Below are 22115 nucleotides of genomic sequence, written 5' to 3' on the forward strand. Positions count from 1 at the left end.
AAGCGGAAGGTAAGTGTCCTTTTCATAAAACGTTGTAATCGATGTTTCCTTTAATCTGGTGTTTGAAACTGTCGCGAGCAAACCGTCAATAAAAGATTTATAAAGTAGAAACGTTCGCGATTTCAGTAGCTTGTTATTGACGTTGATTCATCATCGCTTGAAATCGTTGAAATTGAATTTTCTAACTTTCGGAAAGAGGTTGCCTCAAAAATTCGGACAGTTTTAATGTTGGAATAAATTTGTTTAAATATTGGAAGAATTAATATTAAAGTACGATTGTTATGGCAAAATTGTTCTCGTTCTTATTCGACAAATATTCTATAGTTTTCGTTCGTCGCTATTAATTTTCACTCTGATCGAAGAGACTCGCATAGTTTTCCAAATTTCATAATCATACGCGAGCCTCGTTGCAAATGTTCTTGGTTCGCTCTAAATTGAAAGTGACGTAAATCATCGATCTTCGAATTTAACCTCATGAAAAATGGAGGAAGCAGAAAGATCTAATTGACCTTCGCTGCCTCTCCTTGCGATCTCCTCTTGACTTTTAACTGAGAAACATCCGAGGACTTTGGCGTGCTCATATGCTAATGATCCACGATGATCTTACAACGATGACTTCAGGTTCCACTGCAATCGATCGAATCATCGACAATTGTACGAAAATAGACACTCGCGAAAGCTTACGCGTTTCTTTCCATCGATCAGCTAAAATAAACATCAAAGTGGATAGAAATCACACGAGTTGCAGCCGGAACTATATCGAAGATTCGCATCTCGATAGGAATAAATTGCCAGGTATCTGCTACCAGTATTGCCTGATACCATTCAGAATTTCCTCGTCTATCTCGATAAAAATATGAGACACTTTAGATATAAAATCTATAAATTTGCCGGTCCATCGACAAGCCAAATCGAAACAGAATTATTAAGAAACTTTCCGAAAAGAAGACCCGTATCTTTTGATCAAATGGTCGAATCATCGTAAATTCAACGCGCAAGATAAATACGACGAGAGACAAAGTCGTCCGACAATCGATAAACTTTTTTATTTTCTAAACATAAAACGTATAAAGTCAGTCGACGATTAGTCACAATTATCACAACTATCGACTTAAGCCTAGCTAATGTTTAAAGAAAGTAAAACCGAAACTTCCAATGAGATTTACTCGATTCACTCATTTACGTATTCTGTCGTCTTGTGAGTCGTCTTTAGAGAAAAGAAACGAAGGAAAAAATTCCCAATTACTAATCGTCCGTGAAGAATTGACCAATTCCTGAATCCTTGATCTTGTACGCAACAACGCCAGACCTGGACGCTTAATTTACAACGTATGTAGCGGACGATTGGATGGCCGCTTTATCGAGGTCAACAAGAACAAGAGTGGAAGCTTAATGGATCACTTCCAAATTACACGTTGATCGTCTATTGCATTTCCAGGTCCGAGTCTGGCAGCAATTACCATGCCGGACATCGAAGGAACGAAAGCATGTACGCTATGACTGGGCTGTACGCGGAGAGTGCGGCCACGGGAACCGACGAAACCACAGACCCACTGCAGGCAACCGGTAGCAGACTGACTCACGACACCGTCATCAGGTGTCACAGTAGAAATCCCAGTTCTGGCCTCGTGGACCATAGGTGAGTATAACTGACGCATACGACACGAGGGATACTCATTTTGTTGCGGATCTTGTTAAAAAATAACGTCGTCATGCGGTAATTAACATCGCTGTTACTAGCAACTGTTAGGAACTAGCGAATCTATGACCATAGTATATGGAGAAAGATATGTACGATACTCGTATTTCTATTATCAGAATATAAATCTTCTTTATTATAATATTTATCAGTGTGTATAACAAATGAAAATTGTAACATTTGACGGGCTTGAACTTGAGTTGTATCACTTGGCTCGAACGGCGCATGGAAAACGTGAAAGAATCTCGCTCGTCCTATAGGAATCGTTTTCATCGTTCAATATCGAAGAAATTATCGGCCAGTAATCAGAAAAACGCAGTTCTATCTTCTTTTTAGCGTCGTAGTTTCAAGGTTTTTGAAAGTACCAAGTTTGATAAAAAATCTCATACGTTTTTCTTGTTATTATATCTTTTCTTACTTAGCTTTATTTGTTATTACTCGCGTAAAGAGGAAAAACTCGAAGCGGATAGTTGGATTTTATGTTTATTTTTTCGATTTTCACTGTGAATTCCACGCTCCAGAGACTTAGAAGCATTTCTCGCTCGTTTGTTATAAAAAAAAAAATAAACTTCCGCGGTTATACGTCATCGGCTACAATGTACACGTTGTGTTATAAATAACAATCGGGAATGACATGGAACAGAACAAAATTGTCACGAACAAAGTCGAAAAAGAGAAAGCGAGACGCTAAGAAGCGAGTCGTGAAAATGTTATGGCGTTTCTTTCTATTACACAATCGGAGATTTCTGCAGCACGGTCAATCCATCCGCGAATTTACATACACAAATGGTTTCTAGACGACCGTGGTAAAAATTGCAAGCTGTAACCCTCGAAAACGTGAAAAGTGAAAGCACCAAGCTGACCATGACACGGTTATTCGTGAAATAGATTCTTTTGTAACAGTGTTATATGTGTCATAGGCACATCCTGTTACGAGTCCTGTTATCATAAATTTATTCGCCTAAATGAAGTTAGGGACAACGTTAGAGAGTAGATAGACGAGCATATCGTTTAAAAACGAAGATGGAGAAAGATACGGTGAAAGTATTTTTCACCATCTTCCGATCGAACTGTCGCTTTACGATCAGACAGGAGAATTTTAATATTAACATGGTCGATGTCGCAACATGTCATAATCGAAAATGAAAACAAGCTATTCGATTCAAAGGAGTAAATTTTCTAAAAATACGCCTGATACGTTGACAAAGTTCCACGGAAGGAAAAACATAATTATGTAAACGAGCAATATTTTGGAAATTTTGGTGGAGATAAAAGGATGCACGAGTTTAGCCGCAAAAACGAAATATACAGGAGATTTTAGTAATACGAGATTGTTTCTTTGTAAAATAATAAAAAAGTGCTTCTCTCGTAATCTTCGAATATGTTGCAAGAATAATTGTAAAGATATGATATCAGGTTTTAAGGGTGTGTTAAAACGAGTAAATAAATTCAATGTTTCTCTGAATGCACTACTTGTATATATTACAATTCTTGAAGTATCTTGATCTCTTGGAGGCGTAGAACGGAACGTGTATAGCGAATAAGGACGTAAGTTTTCGTATCTTTTCCTTTTTATCTTTTCTTTCTCGTTTAACGATAACGAGAAAAAACTGAGATAACGAAGCTACAATTTTTATCAAAGCGAATTTGAATTTAATTGTGCAGGAAATGTTTTCATAGTAGTATCTATGTTGTACTTGAATAATTGAAATTATCTTCTGCGTGAAATACGTATATCTGTTTTATCGACAGAGTACACCAACAAGCAATTACCTGTATAATTTCTATTAATTATATCGCTATACGGTGTAATCTATATTAGTCATATTTATTACTATTTTGTATTTGTTATGTCTCCAAAGATCAATACGCATACTTCTGTGTTAACTTCAATCTGTCCTAACTCATATGCACGCAATCACGGTGCATCATTCAGCACAGTATTATTCATGCTTGCTGTTTCTTCTTCTTACACTTTTTCAGAGATTTTATCATCAAATGTCACAGCAGGAATCCCAGTGCTTCCATGGTGGACAGGTAAAGCTGGCATGATTATCACTTACGATACAATTAATCAAAGAGAAAAAGAAAAGTGAGACGATTACGATCAACTAACAAAATCCTGCAAAGTCGACTAACAACATTCTAATTTGTATTATATTCCCATCGAATCGATCGTCTTCTTTAATCCTTTAACTGTATCGCCGGGATTGGACTAAAATTACGTTCGAAGGCACTCTAAGGCTATTTTCTACGCTCTAATTTCGCAAGTAATTGCACACGAGACGAAGATTGTGAAAAGCTAGGACGATGAGCGCGATAGCCGGATTTCCTTTTAAGAACGACGCGTCGCGTCGCGATGAACGAAGAATTTACTTTAAATAAGGAATCGAAGTGACGCCAAGTGGACTGTAGGCTGTCGACGATCCTAGCAACCCGACAGATGTAGCCTAGTTGTTGGTGATCCGAAGTAACGTTCAATTGGCTTAAACAGGAGTCGATCATTGAGGATAATAAAATTCTGCAAGAATTCAAAATTAATACGATTACGACCAAACATTATAGCAAGGTAAAGATATTTCAGTCAGTCGAGTTCCCGAGAACGTAAACAATCTCGAACTTTGCATGAAACGATCGAACTTGTTGTACATTATGAGACGTTGATCGATCTAATCGGAATAGAATTCCGCTGGGAATCTTACGATTAAATCGTACAGAAGTAATCTTCTCCGCGTTACACGTCTAATTTATGTGAAATTTCTTTAACGATGTTTAACTGGAGATCCTGCGAGTCTACGATAAATCGGCAAAAAATTATTTGAACTAAACGAGAAGCAAGAATAAGATCGATGTCTATATTCGATGATCATCGTTTTTCAAATTTCACGCTCTCTTAATTCATTTTCTAGATCTTTTAAAAATAACGCCAAGAGTTTCTTCACCTCGTCGCCAGCGTCTCGCAGTTAAAGGATTAATCGAGTCGCACACGTGCTTCTCGCTTTGTTCCTTCGCTTTATACCAAAATACCCGACGATTCCATAGCAGAATTCTTAACACGTTTTTCTTGTTGGCATGGACTGTCGACACAGGACGGAGAAGGAGAGAGCGCAAACTCCGCCGTTTAATCCGGATTCGAAGGACTGTGGAATCCTGAGCTGCCGGCCGGCCTTTATACAAAAATTCGCTGGAATAAAGGTACGCTGGAATAAATGTTACTTTATCCAAAATTCCTGCAATGCCCGATGGACCTGCAAGATCCGATTCACGTAACTCTGCTTATTTATCTTGAAAACAGCGAGTTGTTCGTGAAAGTATCTCGACTCTTATTGTGGAGGGATCTTTTACGAGGTGTTTCAGCTTCTTGCACGAGACATTTTAAAAGTTCATTCACGCTATAACGACGCTCCGTTATCACGGTTAAATGAATAAAGCTCGTAACGAGTGTGAGAACGTACATAAAAATTACGAGACATTTACTGCAACTATCAAGACGAAATTAAGATTTCTACAAAAAGATCGAATACTCTCGCGAGCAACTGTGAACCGACAATTTTAAATCTCTGCAATTCTATTTATTTATTTATTAAAAAAAAAAAAAATCTTCAACGTTGGTAATCTTTAGTATGCTTTCCTTTGTACCACGCTGTTTCGCTTGAACAAATTTTTAGCCTTGTACTAGTTAAAATTACATAAACTGGAAGGGCACACGGTAAATTTCGTACACGTACAGCATTTAGATATTTCCAAAAATCGCTTTGTGTGAGTGATGTTCAAACGGGAGGGTCGTGTTACATTTTCTCGTCATACAGTCTCCGAATGAAGCGATTCGATTAATTCGAAATCGCCAATCAACTTACATTTGTTGCGTATATGGTACACGGATGTGCAAAACGAGGTGCGGTGAGTCATCATTTCGAAAGGATACGACATTGAAACGCTGCTGACATTCTGTGAAAGGTTTTAAGTCATCGTAAGAGTACGAAGCAAAGACGTCATCGTTTTCATTTGGCGTGGTTTTATTGTTCGTTGCCATTACATTGCAACGTAATCAGATATTTTGTTAACTCGTGCGAGAACAGGTTTAGCCTAGAAATCTGGCCGAACTCTTCTAGTCTACCGATTATCCACTTTTTTCATTTATATTTGCAGTCGCGAAGAATTTTTTACAAGCAACAATAAATGCTTGGAATATCCAAATTCTTGTAAATCAGACGAAAGGATATTCCAATCGTAGGAAATTTGTAAAACTGCTGAAACTCGACCGAATATGTTGAATTTCTCAAATAACTCGAAAGTTCAATTCTAAGATCGCAATTTAAAATTATTTCTTGTATCAAATCCGATAAGATGCACCTACCTTGTTTTTCTATCAACATCAATTTCCGAATTCACCGAGAATTGATCTTCAAGCAATGTAAATTACCTTTTCTTTTAATGCAGACATCGGTAAAAATCATGTAGATTTACATGATTAAAGTCATGATTTTCGGGAATACAAAATTCTAAATGTACTACGTTCACCTGTTCATATCGAGCGCTTTTTAGCTTTGATTTGTCAAACATAGCACGTCGATTATCAGCAAAATGTTTTATCCTGTTCCCATCGTAAGATCATAATGTTACGTTAAAGCGGCGTTTTACCTTCGTTAGTTAAAATGCACTCAAGGGTACAATGATGGAATCGATAAAGCTTTTGCTTATCTAATCGGGTTTTATCGTTCGATTCGGCAGCATGGATGTACGAAAGAATCGATATTATCAGGTACACGTATCTCTGAATTTTACATGATAAAGGGTGCTTTTGTTCTGCCCAAGGCAAAAAAAAAACACATATTTCTGATAAAGTACGCTGTCACATTTTTGTCTTTTCAGGTAGAAATTTCTATTCTACGAAATATTAATCGACGTATATAAAATAATATAAATTCCGTAAACATAGAAACAAAAGCTTCTTATCTTCGATTATCCTTCGATTTCCATAGGAAATACGTTTTATTATTTGAGATGATAATATTGATACTTCGTCTATGACGATAAGCGTATTTATTCATAGATTCTAACGTATCTTCAGAATATATTTCATCTCGAAGGCAAAATTAACGTACAAACCAAAGTATTTCGTATCTCTGACTGTCTTTGAAGGATATATACAAACACTTACAAGTATACATTCTTTTATAAATTAATTGCTATATATATATATACACGTGATTTTTATTCAGATATTTCTCATTGATCTTCTATCATTTATTCGAAATATTTCATGGATAAAGAAAACGTTATATCGCGTTAAAAAAAATAATTATTGCAGGAGGACCTGTGAATTCCTCTTTAAGCGTAAATAAGCGTACAAGTTCGTAAAGTGTATAAGTCTGGAGTTATACGTAGAGCAGGTGGTGGTAATCACAGATGTACGTACGTAACCTTGCAAACAATCTAGAACAATCTTGATTTCTTCGATCGTTTTACAACCTTCAAGTTCGTTGTGTGTAAATTCTCTATAACCCCCATAATTTTCTATATAAAAGAGAAAGATCCTTTGGTATACCACGTTAAGCTCTTTTAACTTCTTTGCGATGGTAGCAGCACTTTGCATTTCGCTATGATACTCACTACGTTTCAAGAAATATAATATTATATTAATATTAAAACATAAAATACAAGAAATATAAATTTATATACCAAATATGTCCAAACGCTTCACAAACACCATAGACATTTGCAAATTTATCATCGGTGTTTTTAATCAACGTGTGCTGCTAGAACATGGTGCAAGACGTGGCGATGTCGTAGAAGTAAGAGTTACCTCGCGGCTTCTTAGAACAGGAAACCTAACAAAGAAACACGTCGAATTTGCACTGGCAATCGTCATCGGAGACGCTCAAGGTTCAATTAACACACATTAACGAACGATCATCCCGTGATTTTTCCAGGTGTTTGTGTTCCTTCTGTCGTTTCTCGTCACGCTGCAGCAAGCACTTAGTTCAGGTTACATAAATTCTGTGATCACGACCATAGAGAAAAGGTTCGAAATCCCGTCCAGCCTTTCAGGCGTCATTGCTAGCTCCTATGAAATTGGAAATGTCATCACCGTCATCTTCGTCAGCTATCTTGGTAGCCGAAGACATATACCTGTTTGGATAGCTATTGGTAAGTATACATCATAAAAGTATTCGAAACTGTTAGGTCGTCCGAGAAGTTTCTTTCGTTTTATAAAGAAATAACGGATGCGCAACATTTTCCGTTTTATATTATTTTATCGAATTACGTACGATCCATTTTTGTTTTATGAAGATAGAAATCACAACGTTTGACAGATTAGGTTTCATGTTTGTATAAAGACGCGTCGTTGTAAAAGACGTGTCTGTAAAAGAAAGACACTTTCCGGACAATCTATAACGCTATTTAACTCTCGCAGAGGCTGGGTCAATCCTGACACGTTAACGTAAATATTACAATATATAACTATATCGTATTCCTTAGTTTTTACGTCACTAATTATTCTCGCGTTCTATTTATCCCATAAGATTGATAAGGTCGATTTATTAAAATAGATGTGTTCTATTAAATTGTGCAAACAGTTTTATGTTTCAAGCGAATGTTACGAACATTGACTGTTTGCCCTGTGGCTACAAAATAGATCATTCGATACTTGGGACAACGATAATCCAGTCTTTGTTGGATAAAGTACTAGCACTAGAATTAGTAGAGTAGAGAAGATAATTAATACAACGCTCTCTTTTTACAGAAATTTTGTAAGTTTTTAAACAGTAGCCACATTTTGCTTTCTTTGGTACCAAGTATCGTACTTCGATCAAATTGATATTAAAGTTCTAATAAGATAAGCGTGTTTGCAAGCTAATTATATGAAATATTTTTTAATTATTGTCATTCCAGGCGCCGTCATAATGGGACTGGGATCGATGATCTTTATGGTACCACACTTCACAGCCGAACCCAATTTAATGACGGCTGCAAACAATTCTAGCTCGGACAACATTTGTCGCGGTGTTTCGTTACGCGAACAAGATATGGGACTAGGTGAGAGTTTAATGAATTGTGAAACGACGAATAATGTTACATGTAGAGATGTGAATTTCGTGGTTCGCCTGCTAAAAGAATATACATTTTAATTTAAAAAAAAAAGAAGAGAAAAAGAGAAATACTTAATGCTGATTACATGATTTATCAATTTATCTTTCCTTAAATGTCAAATATCAACGAAATTCACATTGTCGTCGAGTAATGTCTAAAAATAACATTTGCACAGAAACTGAAAGTATCATCCTTTCTTCGTAGGTCGTTTATCGTCTGGATTATCGTCTCCGCCTTTAGCACCACACAACAATTTAAGAGGTGATAATTGCATTCAGGGATCTCCATCTACCGCTGGTCCTGTTATGTTATTTGTACTTGCTCAGTTATTATTAGGCTGTGGTGGTTCCCCTTTATTTACCCTCGGCACTACTTACATAGATGATCACGTACGACCAGAAAGTGCTTCTTTGTATATCGGTAAGAAAATATACTGTTTCGAGAGGTTTAAGATTTACCGTATAAGAATATTTTATTAAGCAGCTCTTATGTTTCTTTTAGGTTGTATGTATAGTATGGCAGCTTTTGGGCCGGTTTTAGGTTTTCTTCTTGGAGCTTATCTGTTATCATTTCATATGGATTCATTTTCTGGAACAATCATCAGTATAGGTAATGAAATATGTCTAATAAGGTGACTGCATATTTGTATGAACACGGTTATAGAAATGTACCAGATGCATAAAAGTCTGCAGTTTTACTAGTGATATTTGGTTGTACTCAAAATTATGAGATATTATTTAAGATAAAATTATTCTTCTACAGATCCAGGTGATCACAGATGGGTAGGCATGTGGTGGGGTGGTTTCCTACTCTGTGGCTTACTCCTGATTCTAGTGGCAATACCGTTCTTCAGTTTCCCGAAAACTCTGCAACGGGAGAAAGAAAAAATACGAATTATCGAAAAAGCTAAATCTTCGTCGCAGAAAGAGAAAGAGCAATGCAAAGAACCGAAAAAGGAGAAACTAAATGATAGTGGTTACGGCAAAGATGTGAAGGGTAAGCGTTTAATTCTTGAATTTTTACAACAGAGATTTAATTATTCGCTCTATAAGAGTTTTCCTTAATAAATATTATACGTTATCAAAAATGATCAAAAATTAAAGTTATAATTAAACATAAATATATCTCCCTGTTTCAGATATCCCCAGGAGTATGTGGAGGTTGGTGTGTAATCCAGTGTACGTAGTAACGTGCCTAGGAGCTTGCATGGAATTAGTAATCGTCTCCGGGTTTGTGGTTTTCCTGCCAAAGTATCTGGAGACACAGTTCAGTTTAGGAAAGAGTCAAGCCAGTGTATTCACCGGCTCTATAGCGATACCGGGTGCCTGCATCGGAATCTTTTTTGGCGGATGTTTGCTCAAACGTTTAGAATTAAGACCGAAAGGTGCAGTTCAATTCGTTCTCGTCTCGAACATGATATGCCTGGTGTGCTATGGCCTCCTCTTCTTCCTCGGTTGCGACAACGTAAAAATGGCTGGGACCACTATACCGTACTTTAACAGCAGCACAAAGGGTCCGGAACCCTTTCAAGTAAATCTCACTGCCGCGTGCAACTTCGGTTGCGAGTGCCGAATGACAGACGTCGAGCCAGTCTGTGGAAACAACGGTCTCACGTATTTTAGCCCTTGTCATGCAGGCTGCACTGCCTTCAGTTCGAAATCGAACTTTACTAATTGTGCATGTAAGTGTGAAATTCTCCTTTTTCTTTTCTTTGTACATCACCGAGTATACAATGAGCAGGGAAAGTTCTTACACATAAGGTGAAAAATCTATCTGGCTGGGAACTTTTGCATACTATTGTATATTGAACGTCAATGCTCTATTTTGAACGATACTAATATTTCCTTTATAATGCGATTAGTGCAAAGTACAGTAAAAGACTAAAATAAATCAGAGTACATCGCTAATAAATATAATTAAGTATCTGCTGATAAATATCATTATATTTATCGATAATGTTAGACAATTCTATAATTTCCATATTTATGTTTTAGGTATACACGGAAACTTAACAATGTTGCCACCGGCAGCTCCAGAATTTGCGGAAGTAACGGTTGTGCCAGTAGCTACTGCTGGCCCGTGCACTTCACCTTGTAGGACTATATTTCCATTTTTAATTTTACTTTTTTTTATGACGTTTATCGTTGCTATCACTCAGATGCCTCTATTAATGATAGTGTTACGGTAAGTTTCACTTTTATCACTTTATATATGTTCCATATGTCAGTGTACTTGAGTTATGTTCAAATTTTACATTATTGTTACATTCATTCTACCTTTTGTTTCTAATGCAGATCAGTCTCAGAGGAGGAAAGATCGTTTGCTTTAGGCATGCAATTTGTCATTTTTAGACTGTTCGGTTACATACCCGCTCCTATTTTATTTGGTAATTTAATTGACTCTACATGTTTACTTTGGAAAAGCACATGTGGAGAAAAAGGTGGACGATGTTTACTTTACGACATTGAACAGTTCAGATACAGGTATTCATTATTCCCACATCTGTGCGCAATTTGAAGAAGCTAATTTTAGAAATGTTACTAAGCAGTGACATTTTTCGTTCAATATTTTTCAGATATGTAGGACTTTGCGCTGGCATTAAGATTTTAGCTTTGGCACTGTTTCTCGTTGATTGGTGGTTAGTTAGAAGGAGAAGGCAAATGGAAGATCAAGCACCGTCTTTTACTGTCAACGAATTCGTAGGGTCAATTATCAGCCTTGACAAATGTAAGTAGGACACCTAGTCATAGGTCAAATACTGTTACTAAATCTATGTTCGCAATAAATACTTTGTAGTCTCTATGTGTATTACCAAATTCGTTTGAAACTTTATCACTGCTCTCATGATACTTATAGTGTTGATAAAATTCCAGGAGGTTCTGTATAGTATAGATAATATATCCATACAAGTTTTTCAAGTACTTTCGTCAGCCACTATCATTTTTCCAGGACAATGCCATTTTTTCCAAATTTTTGTCGTCATATTATCGTTCAGCTTCAAAATACGTGTTTTATCTTTTAGTATTCGAAGAAAAACCGCATCTTCACAGTGTCGGAGATGGAGACGGCACATCTCCAAATTCTGAATTGCCCACGCCGTCGTCAATATCGTCGCCTACGGAGCCTACAAAGTCGACGAACCTAGAAGACACCGGCTCGTCGAATCAGACGCAAGATTCGACGGAGATAGGAAGTCGTTCGAAGAACGCAATGGATGTCGATGATATCGATGTTCCCGATACAAGGCAAGCACCCCTTGCTTTAGAAGAACCGGACACAGAAGTCAAACCGTTGACCGGTAAACCCTCTGACAAGCTTGTACGGAACGTTTAATGTTTAACTCGTGTTAGAGGCTATCCAATTGAATTATATCAAAAAGGTGATATTGTGAGTCTGTGGCAAATTGTTTTGAGATCGCAGGTAAACGAATACAGTATATATAGAGTGGAATAATATGTACAACGCATGTGCATTATTAATTTGTGCAATCCTAAAAAAAAAAACGCTATTAATAATGGTGGAAAGTGGTACGAATGACTTTAAATGAAAGAAAGAAACGATAATCTCTGTATACATATATGGTGCTAATATACTTTTTTAAAGAGATCGAAAGACAAAGAATTACCTTATATCGTTCCGTACATCGTCAGATACAAATTTAAATTGTGTTGAAGATATAAGTAAATTTTACATACACACACATACAAGATACGTTATATATTCTTGAATACAAGTGAATCGAAAATATTTTTACAGTGGTTATATTTGCGTGAAGGATATTGTTTATCGTGCGAAATAATTTGCCACAGGTTTGTCTCGATGGTTTGGCTATTTTTAGGAACTAATATCACTAGAATGTACATTTTTACGGTGATGCGATATATATGTCAATAAATAGGAACGTAATAGGTGAAAAAATATAATCAGGCTCGTTTCAGACAGACGTATTGTATCTTGATTGAAGAAAGATTTTCTTTGTCTGAGACGAGTTTCCTTCGCCGTTGGAAGATGAGCCTTGCGCGATTTAAGAGAGAGAAAAAAAGGAAAAAGAAAAAAAAATAGGAAAAAAGGAAGAAAGGCCAACAAGGACAAAACTGTAAATATAAAAATTCCTGCCTTAAGAAATACAAGACTAGACAAACGTATATTTAAAGATAATTAATTAAGTGATAGAGTTAACGATCTATAATAAATAATATCATTATAATTGCAGATTGAGAGCTGCGATTTATTTTATAACTAGAGATTAGGCTTTCTCAGAAATAAAAAAAAAGTAGTCAATTTAACCTAGCAATGTAAAGGAAAAAACACGCAAAAAACAAACTAAATGAACTTAATAGCGTTGATCCGTTTATGAAATTAGTTTAACTTTGTAGTAGCGTACGTTTTATTCCTTTTCGTTTCCTTTTGGTTTCTGAAAGAACACTTATATTATCAATGAAAGAATCACGCTTTTAACAAAGCGACACGTTGATCTCTGATATGTTTTCTCCTAAGTACTATGGTATCAGCGACACACTATTTTAAGAGCTTTCAGAAAAAAACGTTAGCATTAATTAAACAACAAAAAAGAAGAAAACAAAATAAAAAAACGGAAGTGTTGATGCGACTTTTTTGTCGTGACGCATGCGTTACTTCTTGTGCTATTCTATGGAATGAAATATGTAATGAATTATAAAATGAATTATGCTTCCAAGCGATGAAAGAAAAACAGGAAGCTATAGATTTTCGGTCAAAGAATGCTGGTGTAACAAAATCGTTGGTCAATTGGAATTAACTGTACAACACGTTGAGAGACGTGTCTCGGACAAGTCCTGGCTTATTACACACAATTTAGCTCACTCGTTGTTAGAGAGAAGACTACTTGTTGTTTTGTACCTGAAAGCTTCTTGTATCCAATTTCAATGTGACAAAAGAATGAAAAAAAAAAGGAGAAGGAGAAACAAGCGAAAGAATACAAAAAAGAAAGAAATATATTAAAAAAAACTCACTCAGGAAAAGAAATTTTATAGCGCGTTAACTGAATCGAAGGAAAGCTATAAATAATAATACAAATATGAAATATCTATCAGTGCAAAATGAACGAAATCTTAGCCTAAGAAACGAACAAAAAGAGAATGATGTAAAGTAACTCGTTTCAGCTCAATTTCTTTTAGAAGCGATTAAGGCAAGATGAAAGAAGATAATTAAAAAGAAGATTCTACAAAAGAAAAATTTTAACAAATAATGATGATGTTATATAGGGACAACAACGCCATTTGCATGAACTATCATTTGAAACTGTTCTTTTCTCCTATCGCTTCGGGTACGAAACCGTTCTACTAATGCTTCTATCTAATTCAATTAAAAAATATTGAAATAAACGAACGAAGGGTATATAGAGTTAATTTTACACAGTCTCGAAAAAGAATAAATAAGTAAATAATCTATTATGCTGACGTCGTCGTAGCATTTACTTACGTTAATGCAGACACACTTACCTATGTACGATATTATATCTCGCACGCTGTTTGGCCCATCACTGTCAATTTTTCGAAGTGTAGTTACACACGCTACCTATATATACATACATACATACATATATTATATTTTAGAGGCAATTTTGATGTTTGCAAAGTGGCGAATCCGTACGACGAACTTCATCGTTCGAAACGTTCTCGAGGCCGTGATGATCTCTCTCCTAACTACATTAATTACTACAAAGCAACTTACGTATTAATACTAATACTATACCTACTTTGTGATATGAATCTCTCTGTCGAACGATTGATTTTGTCGGACGGATCTCTTGTATACATGTGGATTATAAACAAAAAGGGAAAAAAGTGCTGTGAATAGAAAAACACAAAAGAAGACGGACAAGTAGAAGAAGGAAAAGAGAAGAAGAAGCAGAGGAATAAGAAGGAGAAGAAGAAGAGAAAAACGGAAGATGTGAGAATATGCAGATTAAAATGTTCAAAAAAAAAAGAAGAGTTAAACAAGTCGAATCAAATTCAGTTCAATTCACACGTTTCGTCGAGAATGAAAGATGCGAGATTGTTAACAGGAGAAATATTAATAATAATTGCATTCACGGAGACGCTACAACTGTACATAGGGAATTATAATAGTTAGAGCGATTTATAACGAGCAATCGAGAGATAAATGAACACGTGGTTACGTGCATTATAATTATATATATATATATATATATAAATATAAATATATTATACGATTTAATAGGATTTTACGGTGGTCGCCATTGACACGACGACGTTCTGTTTCTAATATAAAACGCATCGTTTTGTACGATTTATGGCGAACGTTATGGAACGAACGAACGATTTTGATCGCGCGACTCGCACAATTTTTCCATCGTGTTACTTAAATATTTTTACGGAAGTCTTTCTCGTATATACCGTTTTATGATGAATCGTATCCTCACAATTTCTTTCCTTTCTTTTTCTATTTTTTTTTTTTTTTTCTTTGATACATTTAAAATTCCGTTCCAATATTTTTATCGTACAGCTAACTCGTTGTCAGATTAATTTTTGCAATGTCATATCGTTACTGTTGTTATTATTATTACTAATATTATTAGTATTATCATGATTACTGTAATTATATCGCTGGGCTTTTTACTCTCTACCGCTAGTATACTCATAGTTTAATTTAGCGTGTATGTTTATTTCGTAGCGGATGTTTTCTTTTAATCGATTCGATCGTACTGTATTTGCTGTATTTAACACATTCCCACAAGCTAATATACATTATTAATTGAAATGAAAAGGAAAACGTCGAACGTAAAAAAATGTCATATGGAGAAAGCGTTTTAAGTATTAGGTAGAAAGTTCTAACATAGCGACAAGAATTAATAAATTAAAGAAGAAATATTGTGTACATAGATATTGACTATTACAATGATTAATATAAACTGCTTATAGATGTAATGTATTTTTTGTAGGGACCATAATGTGTAAGCAGAACGATACAAGGATGTTCTTTTCGTTTCTTTCTTTCTCTTTTTTTTTTTTTTTTTTTTTAGTTAATTCTCTTCTTTTCTTTGGTCGAACGGTTCTTGAATGGTGATACGTGACTGTGAGTCGAAGGCTCTAGCTAAGGTTTGTGAAAATATAGAGGCAAAGAAATAAAAAGCAATACGTGTTTGCTTGCGAATGCAGAGATGAGAATACGAAGGCAAAGCTTCGTAAATTATGAGATTCAGAGATTAGGTATTATAATTATAAAAGCTCATAGAAAAATGAAATTTGAAAACGTATACGTAGTTTCGAATGTTTCGCAACAATGAAAAGTTAAGAAAGATCTCGAAATGCGTGCGATGAATGGATGGGAGTGTCAATAATTTATGTTCGTAGTGCTCGCAGAACAGATTTTCTTGAATATTATATGGTATTTACAATTAATGAAATTTTTTCTACGAGCATAACAGCGAATGGAAAAGTCAAGCCTCGAGCGTCGCCGTGTGTTATAGCATGTGTGAAGTTGATCGGCTGTTGAAGGTCATCGAGAAAAATTATATAGTAGATCGTTTATTTTATTACACTATTCCATGTCCGTACACTCTACACTTGTTCTTTTCATCCTCTTGGCTTATTATTGTACTTCTTGCATCGTGAAACTCACGTTTCTCTTCTTATTTATCCAGAACACTTCGTGCAATTGTTGGCATTAGGAGAATCATATTTACAAAACGTACTAATAAAAATGTTTAGATAAATGTGTAAAATTATATTGTTATATTATCTTGTAGAAAAAGTTATATTATGTTCTTTTTATTATATTCGGTTATTTTTTCTTACTTGTTCATATTTTATTTGATTATTAAAAAATAAAAATTCAATGTTAAAATTAAAGTACACTTTATTTACACATACAATCGTCACACATAATTGATGTCATAGGATAAGTTAACGAAATCGTAATAAGAAAAATTGGCTGTACGATGGTAGGAAAAGTGACCTTGAGCAGCCAATTGATATCTCAATGGAGCTGTATTCCGAGACAAAGTAGTAGGAAAAATCGTAAATGAAGATAATCGATATTACAATAGTGAGAGGGAAATGGTTCAGAAAGATGGAAATGGAGAGTTTGTTCGATAAAGCGTCAGTGACTTTCGAAAGCATTTCAGTCGGATTCCAACAGTTTGATACGTGTTAATGCCATGCCATTTCATACACACATGCATAGGTACATATCGCACACGAACACCCCCTACACACACATACCATACGTTACTTTGTTACGATTATTATATATTATAGAAATTCTTGTGTCACACGGCAAAGGTTGCTTAAATTTAGTCGCGTAGCGAGCGAATAAAATTACATAAACAAATGCATTCGGCCACCCTAGAAAACAGAGGAAAAACGAAGCAACAGAAAGCAGTCATTTTGATATACCGATCATAATGCAGAGAATGATTTAGACGCGACCGATTTCGTAATTCGCGAAACGGTGTAAAAAAAGAAAGAACACTTGAAATAACATTGCCTTAAAAAACGAAAGATTAAAAAAAAAAAAATAAAACGTAATTCATAAGGAACGCTCTGACGATGGTACAAGTGGCAAAAGGAAATCAATGGTGATGAAGAATGACCGTGAATTTGCAGAGACAAAGATATATTATATATATTATAAATAAATATATGAAGATAATGTTAGACATAAGAACAAAATCTCGTATTGTCAAAAATGATTTATCGTTTCCTCGAGTATTATATATAAATATATATAATTTTAAACCCCTTATGATAGAGAATATATCGTGCGTGCGCGGTCGAAGAAAGCTGTTTTTTCCTGAGGTGAACATTCTGTTTTCATATCGAACACCGAATCTCTTCCTTACATATGGAACAAATACAGATTGTGAGCCGTACTAGGGTTCGTGTAATTTTCGTTTTGCGTTTTATCAGGAGGCGAAAAGATGATAATGTAGATATTATTATCGGGACATTGTCTTTTCCTCCGTTCGTCGAAACTTAACAGTTTTTTTTTCCTTCTTTCAGAAGTAAGGCACAAACAATGTATTTACAATGAATAAATGTTTTGAAAACTGTTAAACCTGCGTATTTATATCTCTCATTAGCTACGCAATATATATATTTTAGTTCGTTAATTGGTTGGTTCTAGCGAATACTGACCTTTTTATAGTTAAATGATCGAATTGTGATTGAAACTAGAGTTAAAGTGTTGATTTATTTCAATTTTGTCAAATGATTCATTTATGCGATAAATTAGCAATCACGTAGCTGACATTTGAATATGGCGCCACTCAATACTCGAACAAGTCGCGCGAGAGGATCGATGTAGCCACCTAACGGCCTTCTTCGCCCACTTCCGTCAGTTGTTCACAGGCTTTCATAGCGTGTGGACGCACGTGAGTATTTGGTGTGTTCTGTCACCTACGGAGTCGCGTTTTCGCTAACGAACGCCCCACCGTACCTTCCATATTCAATGTGTATGGCGATTCAGGTGAGTCTTTAATAGCTACGATTATTCGAACAAAGATTTCGGCTGGATTTCGTGATTGGTTTTTCGCGTGTACGCCTCGGTGTCTTCCTCGTAGCAAAAAGTCGATCGCTGGATTTACGGGCGCCGTGTACGCGCGCGTGTGTCCCTCGTTTGGCTGCGTGCTTCCCTTCGTATATCCTATATATTACATTCGCGTAACGATGCTTCGTTTTGCGTGTGAGTGCGCGCGCGCGTCTCTCTACGTGCACGATTCGCCCGACCCTCTATCCACGCTCTTTTACACGCATCGAAATACGTGTGTTGCGCGGACGACGAACTCTGGCGTCCCATCGAAACTCGCCACCACCGTAGTCTGCCTGCCTGACTCTATATATGTAGTATCCGTGTTCCTTCGTTTCGAAATAATCTCTCTATGGAAGCACGCCTGACAACAATACGTCTTGTTATATCGAATTCTTAGATAGAGAAATAGCGAAGTTTTTAAAATTTCCTCTAAGTAGTTACTTATCGAGAGAAGTTACGTAGAGGTATTGTTCAACAGTATCGTCTATATAGTACTTGTGTACCTTCGTTTCGAAACAAACTGTCCATGAAATCATGCCTCAAGAGGATACATGTGTCTATATCGAATTTTCATATAGAGAAAAATTGAAGTTGTTGAAATTTTTTCCAAATACTTACTAAGGAAGTTGTTTCGTCGTCGTTTATGTAGTATTTATGCCCTCTCGTTACGAAAGTATCTCTTCATGGATGCCCGCTTGAAAAATATATGTCTTGTTATAACGAATTTTCAGGTAGAGAAAATACGAAATTCGTCAAATTTTCTCCAAGTATCTGTTTCATATTTACCTGCTAAGGGAAATTGCTTCAGTGTATTATTCAACAACGTCGTATTTCTAGAGTAATTTCAGTTGTGGAGGACATTGCATGCCATGCGCCGAAGCACGCTGGCTTTAACCCTACTATGATCATAGAATTTTTATATTTCAATTCTGTTCCCGTTTTAGCAAACGAAGAGTGGTGCTGCTTTAAAATGATGTTTAGTATAGAATCGAAATGTTAAAAATTCCTACATGATTTCTAATTTAACGACTGCGGATATTTATGCATTTATAGGAAATTTGAAAGCGCAAAATTCCACAGAATGTACATAGGTACATGTAATACGAAAATATATAAAATATTCAAAGTATAACAATTTCTATAACAGCTGGTAGGTAAAACAATTTTTTACGGGAGTTCTTCTGTTTTAATTATATTCTCAAAGATATGAATTTTGGATAAAAATTCGCTATCTATTAATGACAAATTCCTTGCGAATATATGCAAGTAAGAAATCACGCGTACCAACATAAGAATCTTCTCATATCGTTCGAAGTGGAAATATTTCTTAAAGTTGGAAACCTGAAATTGAGTTGAAAATGACTGAAAGAATGTAACAGGGTTAAGCAAGATCGGCCAGACCTGCATTTTTTCTGTAGCGCGAGTTCTCTTTGTAAACACACGTTCAGTTGGCCAAGTCCGAGTGATAGGCCGAGGTCGGTTGCGAACGAAGGCACGCTCGTGTGACACGCGGATCGCACGCCAGGGGCACGCGTGCTTCTGTTTTGCCTCGCGACATGCTGACCAGCAGCGATCCACGCGATAATCGATCGTAAGCACACATCCTTCTCTTTAAAAAATCGAATTGTATGATATTCCAGTTTAAGATGTATTACCTGTCGTCTTAATGTTTTTAAGCGCGAATCGTTGTTTACTTTCGCTCGAATTAAACTGGCAGATTCTCGCCATCTATTGTTGTTAGTTTAAACTTGTGCGTGCAGCTACTTCGAAAAAGAGACGAATGTAATACGATGCGTATCTGTAGGATGAAGCTTCGAACGTATTTTTATAATTCATTTTCTAGTTATATTGGGAATACAGTAGCGAATTTAGTTTTGAGTTGCATGAAGGCAGCCACTGTTCTCACAAGTGCAACTGATTCGTTACTTTTGATCGCTGGAAGTCACTACGCTGATCGAATGCTTTTTAAAAAAAAGGCATTTTAAAGAACGTCGAATGCTTACCGTGTTTTTATACGAATTAAGGCGATATTTTTGTTTGTTTTTTTTTTTAATTAATTTATGTGATGTCTTTTAGCCAATACGAATCCAGTACTACCCGGCGCCCTCTCCCCGCGGGCGGGGCGCCTAAGAAGTTTCCTCCATGAGGAAAAAAAGAAAGGAAAGAAAAAGAAAAAAGGTTAAATCTGTTAAACAATTATTGCGCAAAGCCTTGCAGAGTGTATGTACTGTACAATATACACTATCATTATACACTACCGTTCATAAGTTCGGAAGAATGTATATTTAACATAACCTACCAGTGCCGGTCAAATTGACTGTTTTCAAACTTCTACACAAATTTAACCATATTTAAGGGTCATCATATCGCTTCGTAATTCCTGAATTTTCCTAAAACATGCATACAATTTATTTTTCAGTATTTACTTTTAGTTTGCTCTAAAAATGTCAAGACTGAAAAAAAAATTATAAAAAGAAATAACGGACATAGAAGAAGACTGTTCAGTGTGCGACGAACAAGAAACTAAAGCAACTGAAAACAGCATGGAAACACGTGAAAAGCTATTTACAACCGAATCAGAATTGAATATTATTTACAAATAAGCGTTTATGTCCAGGGCAAAAAAAAAAGAAATTATCGTTGACAGCAAAGAGTGAGACTGATGCAGAGAACCAACGTGTCAAAACTGAGCCCAATGGGACAGTTTGGAAAGAAATAGATGCAAGTTCCAAACCTGGCAGGGCATCGGTTCATAAATTTTTTATGGATATGCTAAACATTAAAATATAATGAAAGGACAAATAAAGATGGCATTTTATCTTATCATTGATCACCGTATAAGGGATAATATAATAAAATAAAATGTACGGAAGAAGCATTTAGAGTATTGAAGATTAAGAGAGAGCTAGATGCGTTTATTGCTCTGCTATATGGCTACGGTGCATATCAGGCAAAGAATTTAGGTGTGTCATATTTGTGGAATAAAATTTGGAGACCTGCATTTGTTTCAAAAACAATGAGCAGGAATGACTTTGCTGAAATTATGAGGTTTATACGATTTAATAGAAAGAAGCCAACGTTTACGAACCAAAAGATTTGCAATGGTACTTACAGTATGGGGCCGATTTATAGAGAATTCACAAAATTGTTATAAACCTGATGCATACATTACTTTTGTATAAAGAATCGCTGGAAGAAAGTCATGCAATAAAACTATCAACAAATTCAGAGTCATTACTACAAAAAAACTTGTCAAGTAGAAAATTGTAAAGGTTACGAAATTACGAAAATATGTATGCGACAAATGTACATTTGATAATAAGATAATTTGTAAAAAATGCAGCAAGGTTGAATAAGATATATCTATATAAATAAAAGTGTAATTTTATTTAAGTCCATTTTAACCGAACTCGGTAGCAATAGGTATACACGAAGTGTCGATAGGTTTAGTGTTAAGGATTATTACAAAAATCGTTCAAATTCCCCCAGATACGCTGTATTACAAATCTATAAAATTTTGTAAATTGAATGAAAATACGTAAAAATAATATTTTTAGATTCAGACAAATCGTATAACGTTTCACCTATTCTTGTAATTCTAACATTAATGAATTCTAGAATTCTAACATTATATGTTTGAAGTTAGCAGTATCCGGTCACTTACAAACGCAAATGTAGTATTGATAGCTTTGAAGTTATCGTATAATCAACGTCGTAACTCTACGTCGTTCGTTGTACACATGTCGACTCACGTTGTATCGATGTCATAAAAATGGAATTCCGACTA

General features: G+C 35.6%; 2 protein-coding genes across 3 annotated transcripts in view; both read left to right on the forward strand.

The window, feature by feature from the left end:
• The window catches only part of LOC117209525 (solute carrier organic anion transporter family member 3A1), a 67346-nt gene extending 49492 nt beyond the window's left edge, over positions 1-17854 (forward strand). Inside the window, exons 3-15 of one of the 2 annotated variants that reach the window (XM_033451656.1) lie at positions 1439-1639; positions 3683-3736; positions 4789-4894; positions 7633-7849; positions 8597-8740; positions 8999-9214; positions 9296-9403; positions 9557-9790; positions 9933-10475; positions 10789-10978; positions 11089-11277; positions 11370-11521; positions 11817-17854. In XM_033451656.1, coding sequence (XP_033307547.1) covers positions 1439-1639; positions 3683-3736; positions 4789-4894; positions 7633-7849; positions 8597-8740; positions 8999-9214; positions 9296-9403; positions 9557-9790; positions 9933-10475; positions 10789-10978; positions 11089-11277; positions 11370-11521; positions 11817-12127 — 2665 coding nt within the window. In that variant the 3' untranslated portion in view covers positions 12128-17854. The remainder of the gene's footprint in view (positions 1-1438; positions 1640-3682; positions 3737-4788; positions 4895-7632; positions 7850-8596; positions 8741-8998; positions 9215-9295; positions 9404-9556; positions 9791-9932; positions 10476-10788; positions 10979-11088; positions 11278-11369; positions 11522-11816) is intronic. The other variant, XM_033451658.1, reaches the window with a different exon arrangement.
• A 264-nt stretch (positions 17855-18118) lies between these two features.
• LOC117209652 (protein tyrosine phosphatase type IVA 1) overlaps positions 18119-22115 on the forward strand; it is a 93672-nt gene continuing 89675 nt past the window's right edge. Inside the window, exon 1 of the mRNA XM_033451900.1 lies at positions 18119-18265. The gene's annotated coding sequence lies outside the window, so the exon portion shown is untranslated. The remainder of the gene's footprint in view (positions 18266-22115) is intronic.

This window comes from Bombus bifarius, unplaced genomic scaffold (genome assembly GCF_011952205.1).
Source record: "Bombus bifarius isolate JDL3187 unplaced genomic scaffold, Bbif_JDL3187 scf7180000008178, whole genome shotgun sequence".
NCBI lineage: Eukaryota > Metazoa > Arthropoda > Insecta > Hymenoptera > Apidae > Bombus > Bombus bifarius.